General features: G+C 44.6%; 1 protein-coding gene across 1 annotated transcript in view; it reads left to right on the top strand.

The window, feature by feature from the left end:
- LOC144689615 (synaptojanin-2-like) overlaps window positions 1-10,952 on the top strand; it is a 283,459-nt gene that overhangs the window by 106,759 nt on the left and 165,748 nt on the right. Inside the window, 1 exon segment of the mRNA XM_078556842.1 lies at window positions 3,177-3,273. Coding sequence (XP_078412968.1) covers window positions 3,177-3,273 — 97 coding nt within the window.

Raw genomic sequence — 10,952 nt, 5'->3', positions numbered from 1 at the left:
TCCCTTTCCACACCTCCTTTAAAATTGTACCATTAATTTATACAGTCTTTTTTCCTTGCAAAATGCATCATATTTCTCTAGATTAAATTTCTCTGCCATACATTTGCCCAGTTTATCAGTCTATGTCCTCCTGAAGTCTGCTGCTCCTGCATATTGAATACTAAATTTCCAAGCTTTGTGCCATCTGCTAATTCTGAAATTATGTCCTTTATACTCAAGTGCAGGTCACTGATAAACATCAAAAAGAGCAGTGTTCCCAATTTTGACCCTGGGGTGACATCACTGTGTACTACTCTTCAGTCTTATAAACAACTGTTTGCCACTATTCTGTGTACTGTCTCTTAACCAATTTTGTAAGCACACTGCTACTATTCCTTTAACCCCATGGGCTTCAATTTTGCTCACATATCTATTACATGCCACTTTATCAAGCACCTTTTGAAAGTCCATATACACATCAACTGCACAGACTTCATCAACCCTCTGGTTATTTTATTAAAGAACCGTGTTTTTCAAAAGGGCATAACATTTGCAACTCTCCAATCCGCCAACACCATTCCCATATCCAACAAAGATTGAAAGATGCTGCCAGACCTGCTGAGTTTTTCCAGATAATTCTGTTTTTGTTTGGATTTCCAGCATCCGCAGTTTTTTGTTTTTATTATTATAAAGATTGAAAGATTATGGCCAGAATCTCAGCTATTTCCACCATTACTTCCCTCAGCAATCTAAAGTACATTCCATCTCGTCTGGGTGACTTTTCAACTTGGAGTGCTGCCATCTTTTAAGTAGCTCTTCTTTCTCTATCTATATCCTATCTAATTCCCCTACTATTTCCTCCTCCACAGTGATATTGAGAGCTTCCTCTTGTGAAGATAGATGCAAAGTACTAAGTTAGTACCCTAGCCATGCCCTTTGCCTCTACAGGGTTTCCTTTTATGTCCCTTATCTGTCTCACTCTTTCAATGTCCTTTTGCTCTCTATATTTATAAAATATTTTAGTGTTTCTTTTTATTTTATCCACTAATCTGTTCTCATATATTCTCTTCATTCCTCTAAGTTCAAATCTCAGTTCTCCTCTGCATTTTCTGTATTCTGCTTGATTCTTGATTATAATATGATCCTTATATTAATGATAAGCCTCCTTTGTTTGTTTAACCCCACTGTCTTTGGTCAACTTGGAAGCTTCAGCCTTGGATGGCTTTCCTCACCCCCTCTTAGGAATTTATTTATGCTGTACTCGAGCCATCTTCTATTGGAAGGCCTCCATTTGGTAATTTACTGTTTTCCCTGTCAATCCTCTCCCAGTTGTGTATTTGTTGATTGTTCCTTGTCCTTTTCCATAACTGCGCTAAACCTAATATTACTATTTCCCAAATGGTCTCCCACTGAAGCACACTCCACTAACCCTATTTCATTCTCCAGGATGAGATCCAGCACTAAGAGATCCAGCACTAAGGGATCCAGCGCTAAGGGATCCAGCGCTAAGAAATCCAGCACTAAGAAATCCAGCACTAAGAGATCCAGCGCTAAGAGATCCAGCGCTAAGAGATCCAGCGCTAAGAGATCCAGCGCTAAGAGATCCAGCACTGTTTCCTTCCTCGCTGAGCTCGGAATACACTGATCAAGAAAGTTCTATTGTGGAATTCCGGCACCTCCCCTCCCCCCACCCATTTCCTTTCCTTTTATACTCTATTTTCCGCAGTCTATTTTAGGGTAACTGAAGTCTCCCCTTGCCACTTCTCTATTGTGTTTTGATCTTTTTGAGATGTGCTTGCCAATTTGCTCTTCCATCTCCTTCCTTTTATTCAGTGGTCTGTGCCAAGCCTGGGTTAAGTTCTCATTCCTGAATTTGTTTGAGCTGGGTTTCCATTATTGCCGCATGTATCAACATCCCATGTGGCAACTTCTATCTGCGATTTACCAACCCTACTGGTCACGTTCTGTGCTTTTACTGACATGCACCCAAAATCTGCTGTATTCAGCTTGACTTTGCCTTCCTGTCTGATCCCTTGTATTTCTGGACAACTGTTTATTCTAGCGCTGTTTGTCTCTCACAGCCTTGTTTGTTTGCTTCTCCTCTAGTTTCTCCTCTCTGATGCTTCATCCTGGTTTAAACTGCTTTAGGTGTTGATTGAGGAATAAATATTGCCAGGACACTGGGAAACCTCTCTTGCTCTTATTTAAGTAGCGCAATGAGATCTTTTATGACAATATGAGAATGTTTAATGCCTCATCTGAAATATGGCACCTCTGTTAATGCAGCACTCCCTCAATACTGCATGCAAGTGCTAGACTATATGTGCTCAAGTCCTGGGGTATATTTCAGTTGGCGGGTGAGGGCTAAACTCGGAAGTGCGCCTGCCGACAATTAAGAGGGCAATTAACAAAGATTTTTTGTTGCCCGTCTGGTCGGCAGGTGGGCAATCAGCCAGGTGGCCTTTGCATTTTTCATGAAACCTCATCCATGGGCGGGATGAGGTTTCCGTGATAAATTAAAATAAAAATAAACTTCTGTGGACAACATTTTAATTACTTACATTTTCAGGTGACTGATGATGAAGCTTGGACACTTTTTTCCGGTTTCTTTGACTTTTATTTTAGGTTTTTCAGGTCTTCAGCTCCCTGAGGCAGCTCTCTGACTTCAGAGAGCCTTCTGTGAGCGCTCGCCTGCGCCTGCGCTGACTTCAGTGTTCGCCCTCCCACCCCCACCCCGGCAGCGCTGGGCATTTTAGCACACACTCCAAGCTGGCTAGTCGTTAATTGGCGGTCGGGGGCTGATCGCAGTCGACGGTCCCTTCCTGGCTGATTCCAGACCCACCAATTGCGCCCGCCTGCTGACTGTGCCCGCCTGCTGACCACGCCCGCCCGCTGACCACGCCCGCCTGCTGACCACGCCCGCCCGCTAACTTAAAAATCCTGGCCATGATCTCCTAACTCAGAGGTGAGAGTGCTATCATTGAGTGGAGGCTGACAGCTATGCAAAATATTTTTACAATGTGTGCATCGTAGATATAAATTTACTTGGATTTATATAATATAAATCTTTCTAAATATGATTAATGAATATATGATTATACTGCATTTTATATGTTTGTATAGTATGTATGCATAATTGTATGCATAAGGTACCTATATAGTGAATAAAAATATTATGATTGATTTTGATTTTTCAGACACTTGATTTTGCTGAGAGAGCAGTATGGAAGTCAAGTCATTGTCAACCTGCTAAGAATTAAGGGAGGAGAGGAAGTCCTTAGCAGGGCTTTTAAGGTAAGGATGTCATCAATGGAAAATTGTATGAAATATTTTGTCTGTCGAATTGTGGTCTATGAGCTGGTCACTATCTCACTGCAGAATCTCATGAACTGACTAAACTCGTAGCTTGGATGGATTCCTCCACCATTCACTCATGGCTGTGCATAGTCTCTGGCATCTCGGCCAAAAGTTCCCCTGCCTGTCCCTGCATCTCCAGCTGGTTTCTTGTGGCCAATCCCAAAGAGCCATCATCAGCATTGGGCTCAGAATGGACTTGGTCTCCAGAAGCCCTCTGACTGTCAGCCACATCCTCCATCAGCTGCTGCGACGTGTCACTGATGTATTCACCAGCTTGTGACTCCCGAGGCTAATCGTGAATACATTGCCACCCAGGTGACTGTCTCTGTGCTGGGGAGGGTGTGGGGGAATGATGTAATGGTGCAGCCTCTGAGAGGCCTGTGTCATCATGATGCCACTTAATATTGCAGAGCACAGGAGGTCGTTGACCCTTTTGCAGCACTGGACCCAGTTTCACTTGTGGACCCCCCGCTGCTAACCTCGTTGCAATCTCCATTCAGGCCATCTTGGTCAGGCGGGTCCTCCTGCTGCCATCGCTGGGGAACAGGAACCCCCTTCCCCCCCACTGTTCGAGGATGGTGAGAACCTGCAGGGAGGCATCGATAAAACGTGGGGCCATTCGGTCTCTGCACCGAGACATTACTCAAAAACAGCAGCACTTGTGGCTTTCTGGGGGCGGGGGTTGGGCGGCATCAGATCAGCAGTTTGCAGCAGCAGGTGAATTTTCAAAACATCCAATCACACAATCAGATTGATGCCGCTGGACTGCAGGGAGTGGATGTCTGTCTGAGTGCCTTTTAAATATGGCACCTGGACCTTCGGTCCTCTGAGATAATGGCAGGGTCTTTGACCTCCTGTCCACCCCTGCCACACGATTGGACGGGCCACTTGATTCTTAATATCCATTGGCTGGTTGCCACGTCATCATGGAAGGCCTATGCACTTTCAGTCCCGCCACTGAGGGACTCGCCACAACTATAAGATTCCACCCAATGGCTTCAGTTTTCCCAACATTTAATTGGAAGGCAGTGAGTTTAATGGTAATAGCACAAGAGTGAATAAGATCCACGGTAAGAATAGTGGTAGAGAAATGAAATTAAGGCTTTTTATCTGAATGTATGAAGCATTTGTAACAAGGACGGTAGTAAAAAATGATCTTGGTTCAGAAGATCAGGACGTAGTGCCTGTATGGGTGGAGATTAGAAATAACAATGATCAGAAACCGCTGGTGGAGTAATTAGGCCCCCTAAAATATACTGTTGGGCAGAACATTAAGCAAGAGATAATCCTAGCTTGTAACAAAGGCAATGTAATAATTGTGGGGGACTTTAATCTTCATATAGATTAGATTGGCAAAGGCAGTCTGCAAAATGAGTTTGTAGAATGCTTTTACAATAGCTTCCTAGAACAGTACATTGTGGAACCAACCAGGGACAAAGCTATTTTAGATCTAGTATTGTGCAATGGGGCAGGGTTAATTAATAAACTCAACAATAACAATTTGTATTGATATAGCATCTTTAATGTAATAAAATGTCTCAAGGTGCTTCACAAGAGCATTGTAAAGTAAAAGGCAGCTGAAGACATGGTCACCTATAGTGGAACAGTTAAAATTGGGGATACTCATGGGAGGTGGTGGAAATGACAGGGGATGATCTATTGAATACTAATGGTGGCGTGGTGGAAGGTGAGACCAAGTGGAACCCTATTGTGGTTCTAGGAGGCAGGGAAAGATTGAGAGGAGAAGTTTTGGAAATGGGTTGGACACAGTTGACAGCCCTGTCATGTAGTATATAGGGGAACCCATGATTGAGGGAAAAGGAGGACATACCAAAAGCACTGGTATGGAAGGTTGCATCATCGGAATAGATGCGCTGAAGATGGAGAAATTAGGAGAATGGAATAGAATCCTTACAGGGTATAGGGAATGAGGATGTGTAGTGGAGATAGCTTTGGGAGTCAGTGGGCTTATGATGAATGTTTGTGGATTGCCTATCCCCAGAAATGGAGACAGGAAAGTCGAGGAAGATAAGGGAAGAGTTGGAGATGGACCATGTGAAGGTGAGAACAGTCTGGTTTAGTCCCAGACTGTTGCCAGAAGAGAGATGGTAACTAGTGAATGGAGTTGGAGCGGGGACCGAAAATAATGATGTCAGACTTCCCAATATTTAACTGGAGGAAATTTGTGCTTCTCCCATACTGGATATTTAATAAACAGTCTGATAATTCAGCAACAGTGGAAAAGTCAAGAGAGGAGGTGGTGAGGTGGAGCTGGGTGTCTTCAGCATACTTGAAAACTAATGCTGTGCTTTCAGATGATGTTGCCTATGGCAGCATGTTGATGTGAAATAGGAGGAGGCCAAGGATAGATCCTTGGGGATACCAGAATTGTGGGAGCAGGAAGAGAAGTAATTGCAAGTTATGATTAGATATATAAGAATGGAACCAGGAGAGAGCAGTTCCACCCAATTTGATGACAGTGGAGAGGCATTGGAGGAGGACTATGTGGTCAGCCATGTCGAAGGTTGCAGATACGTTGAGAAGGATGAAGAGAAATAGTTTACCTTTGTCACAGTCACACAGGATATCATTTGTGGCTGTGATAAGAACCATATCGGTACTGTCACAAGGGTAAAAACCTGATTGGAGGGATTCAAATAGAGATTTCTGGGAAAGATGTGAAGGGATTTGGTAGGTGACAACACGTTCAAGGGCTTTGAAGAGTATCACAGAATCTCGCAATGCAGAAGAGGCCCTTCGGCCCATCGAGTCTGCTCCAACACGTGAGAAACACCTGACCTACCTACCTAATCCCATTTACCAGCACTTGGCCCATAGCCTTGAATGTTATGACGTGCCAAGTGCTCATCCAGGTACTTTTTAAAGGATGTGAGGCAACCCACCTCCACCACCCTCCCAGGCAGCGCATTCCAGACCGTCACCACCCTCTGGGTAAAAAGGTTTTTCCTCACATTCTCCCTAAGCCTCCTGCCCCTCATCTTGAACTTGTGTCCCCTCGTGACTGACTCTTCAACTAAGGGGAACAGCTGCTCCCTATCCACCCTGTCCATACCCCTCATAATCTTGTACACCTTGATCAAGTCGCCCCTCAGTCTTCTCTGCTCCAATGAAAACAACCCAAGTCTATCCAACCTCTCTTCATAACTTAAATGTTTCATCCCAGGCAACATCCTGGTGAATCTCCTCTGCACCCCCTCCAGTGCAATCACATCCTTCCTATAATGTGGTGACCAGAACTGCACACACTACTCCAGCTGTGGCCTCACCAAGGTCCTATACAACTCCAACATGACCTCCCTACTTTTGTAGAGTAAAGGGAGATTGGAGATTTGATGGTAGTTTGCAAATTCGGTGGAGTTGGTGGGGTGATGACAGCAGATTTAAAGGAGATGGGGGGCAACACCTGAAGAGAGAAAACTATTGACAGTGTCAGCTAACGTGGGGACCACAAGGGGGAAGTTGGGTGATTAGCAGTTTAGTGAGGATAGGATTGAGGGAACAGGAGGTGGGTCCCATGGACAAAATGAAAGGGCATGAGGGGAGATAGGAGAGAAACTACCGAAAGAAGCAAGTTTAGGGCTAGGGCAGTGGGGAGCATTCAAGGAAGTTTGGCCAGGTGGGTGGGCTAGTGTAAGGGAGAGACATGGCAGAGGCAGTTTATTGGATAGCCTTGATCTTAGTAACAAAGAAGTTCATGAGTTCCTTACACTTTTTGTTAGAATGAGGGTGGAGGAGACAGGGAAGATAGGTTTAAGAAGATGGTTTGCAGTAGGGGAAAAGGTGGCAGGGGTTATCTTTGTACTCCAGAATCTTCCTGGAATAATGAGGGGTTTTAAGCAGATGAGAACAGGATCCAATGGTGCTGAGTGCGATCCAGCCAGACCAGGCAATAGATGATTAAACCAGTTGTCTGCTGTTTCCTTTCACGCCTGCATCCCTTGGACTTAATTGGGTGGAGATGAAGGCCATACCAGGAGAATAGCTAGGATGAGAGAAAATAATGGTTTTACTGGGGACAGGGATCAAAGGGGGAGGGGTGAAGGTTGAGCAAATTAGTAGCTGCAGAAATGGTGTGATGAGCAGAGGACCAAAGATTAGGCAGTTGAGATTTTGAAAGTGCAGTTGTGAGTGAATTGGGGGACAGGCGTTTCCATGGACAGATACAGAAGAAGGTAGGGTTGAGGTATGGAAGGGAAATGTGGATAGAGGACGACACAAGGAGGTGATCAGAGGTGGCCTTATCTGTAATTGATACAATGGGACTAGCAACAATGCACAAGATGGCAAGGTCAAGGTGGTGGCCATGAACATGGGTTGGAGAATTTACATGGAGGAAGAGGATTAGGGAGGATAAGAGGGTAATGGACTCAGAGGAGAGAGAATACGATGATAAAAGCAAAAAAACTGCGGATGCTGGCAATCCAAAACAAAAACCAAAAATACCTGGAAAAGCTCAGCAGGTCTGGCAGCATCTGCAGAGAGGAACACAGTTAACGTTTCGAGTCCGTATGACTCTTCAACAGAACTAAGTAAAAACAGAAAAGAGGTGAAATATAAGCTGGTTTAAGGGGGTGGGTGTAGAGCTGGATAGAGGGCCAGTGATAGGTGGAGATAGCCAAAAGATGTCATAGACAAAAGGACAAAGAGGTGTTGAAGGTGGTGATATTATCTAAGGAATGTCCTACTTAAGCATAGAAAGCAGGACAAGCAAGGTACAGTTAGCCCCAGTGGGGGTGGGGTGGGGTAAAGGGAAGGGATCGAAATAGGCTAAAAGGTAGAGATAAAACAATGGATGGAAATACATTTAAAAATAATGGAAATAGGTGGGAAAAGAAAAATCTATATAAATTATTGGGAAACAAAAGTGGGGGGGGAATCGGAAAGGGGGTGGGGATGGAGGAGAGAGTTCATGATCTAAAATTGTTGAACTCAATAGTCAGTCTGGAAGGCTGTAAAGTGCCTAGTTGGAAGATGAGGTGCTGTTCCTCCAGTTTGCGTTGAGCTTCACTGGAACAATGCAGCAGGCCAAGGACGGACATGTGGGCATGAGAGCAAGATGGAGTGTTGAAATGGCAAGCGACAGGGAGGTCTGGGTCATGCTTGCGGACAGACCGAAGGTGTTCTGCAAGCGGTCACCCAGTCTGCGTTTGGTCTCTCCAATGTGGAGGAGACCGCAGTGGGAGCAGCGAATGGAGTATACTAAATTGAGGGAAGTGCAAGTGAAATGCTGCTTCACTTGAAAGGAGTGTTTGGGCCCTTGGATGGTGAGGAGAGGGGAAGTAAAGGGGCAAGTGTTGCACTTTCTGCGGTTGCATGGGGAGGGGGTTGAGGTGTAGGGGATGATGGAGAAGTGGACCAGGGTGTCATGGAAGGAACGATCCCTACGGAATGCCGCCAGGGGGGTGAAGGGAAGATGTGTTTGGTGGTGACATCATGCTGGAGCTGGCGGAAATGGCAGAGGATGACCCTTTGAATGCGGAGTCTGGTGGGGTGATAAGTAAGTCAAGGGGGACCCTATCATGTTTCTGGGAGGGAGAGGAAGGTGTGAGTGCAGATGCGCGGGAGATGGGCCGGACACGGTTGAGGGCCCTGACAACCACCGTGGGTGGAAAACCTTGGTTAAGGAAGAAGGAAGACATGTCAGAGGAACTGTTTTTGAAAGTGGCATCATCAGAACAGATGCGACGGAGGCGAAGTAACTGAGAGAATGGGATGGAGTCCTTACAGCAAGCGGGGTGTGAGGAGCTGTAGTCAAGGTAGCTTTGGGAGTCGGTAGGCTTGTAATGAATATTGGTGGACAGTCTATCACCAGAAATTGAGACGGAGAGGTCAAGGAAGGGAAGGGAAATGTCAGAGGTGGACCATGTGAAAATGATGGAAGGGTGGAAATTGGAAGCAAAATTAATAAATTTTTCCAGGTCCAGATGAGAGCATGAAGCAGCACCGAAGCAATCATCGATGTACCGGAGAAAGGGTTGTGGGAGGGGGCCGGAGTAGGACTGGAACAAGGAATGTTCCACATACCCCATAAAGAGACAGGCATAACTGGGGCCCATGCGGGTACCCATAGCCACATCTTTTATTTGGAGGAAGTGAGAGGAGTTTAATGAGAAATTGTTCAGTGTGAGAAGAAGTTCAACCAGACGGAGGAGAGTAGTGGTGGATGGGGATTGTTTGGGCCTCTGTTCGAGGAAGAAGCTGAGAGCCCTCAGACCATCCCGGTAGGGGATGGAGGGGTAGAGGGATTGGACGTCCTTGGTGAAGAGGCGTTTGGGGCCAGGGAACTGGAAATTGTTGATATGATGTAGGATGTCAGAGGAATCATGGATGTAGGTGGGATATGATGAGTTAGGATGGAGGTTGAAATCACTGAGGATGAGAAGTCGTTTGGTGCAGAGGCTAACGGAGGAAAGCAACGAAGATATCTTGGTGAGAAAATTTTTATCATACTTTGGAGGGGTGGTAGAGAATGATTTTAGATGAGAGGTGGGATGGGTAGAAGAAGGTGATATGTCTAAAGGAGGGGAAGGTGCCAGAGAAGTAGGGGCCAGGCCACTGCCACTGCAACAGTTTTGACAGGGCAAGCGGTAGAAGATATATAGCCAGGTTGGGAGACTTCATTAAGAGGAAATAGCCAGGCTCCCATTACGACCATGATGTCAATCCAGTTTTCCACAATCTCATTGTAGAAGATCCTCTGAGGAAAAAGTGGTCATATTGGATTGAATTTTATATTAAGTTTGAAAGCAACATACATGATTTCAAAAGAAGAAATTTAAAATTAAAAAAAGCTAATTATGTATATAAGAGGGTAGAGCTGGCTAAGGTTGATTGGGTAAATAGACTAAAACATATGGCAGTAAATAAGCAAGGGGAAAAATTGGAAGAAATTATTCAAAATTTTCAACAAAAGTACTTTTCATTTAAAAAAAACAAGCACTCAGCGAAAAAGATCCATCTGTGGCTTACCAGCGAATTTAAGGATAGCATTAAATTAAAAGAACAAGCTTATAATGTTGTAAAGAATAGTAGTAAACATGAGGATTGGGAGAAACCAGTGAAGGCTGAGCAGAAGTTTTATGCCAAAGGGAAAAAATAGAATATAAGAGTCAGCGAGCCAGGAAAATAAAAATATATTGTAAAAGCTTTTACAAATGTGATTCCTTAGAAACAGAGACAGGATAAATTACAATGGAGAACGAGGAAATGGCAGAGACATTGAACAAATATTTTGTCAGTCTGCATGGTAAAAGAATAAATTACATGCTAGAAATAGAGGGAAACCAAGGGGCTGATAAGAGTGAGAAACCTTGAGTAATTTGTATCACAGAAAAAATGTTTTGGAGAAGCTTAAGGAGTAAAAGTTGACAAGTCCTCAGGACCTGATGGCCTACCTCCGAGGGTTTGAAAAGAGGTGGCTGTAGAGATGGTGGATTCACTGATTTTGATTTTCCAAAATTCCTTAGATTCCAGAAAGGCTCCAGTGGATTGGAAATTAGTAATTATAACACTGCTATTCAAGAAATTAGGGAGAGAGGAAAAGGGAACTACATGCCAGTTAGCCTGACATTAGTTGTTAGGAAAATGCTGGAATG

Source organism: Cetorhinus maximus, chromosome 14 (genome assembly GCF_964194155.1).
Source record: "Cetorhinus maximus chromosome 14, sCetMax3.hap1.1, whole genome shotgun sequence".
Classification (NCBI taxonomy): Eukaryota; Metazoa; Chordata; class Chondrichthyes; order Lamniformes; family Cetorhinidae; genus Cetorhinus; species Cetorhinus maximus.
Note: the sequence above shows the minus strand (reverse complement) of the source record. Positions and strands in the feature narration are given on the sequence as shown.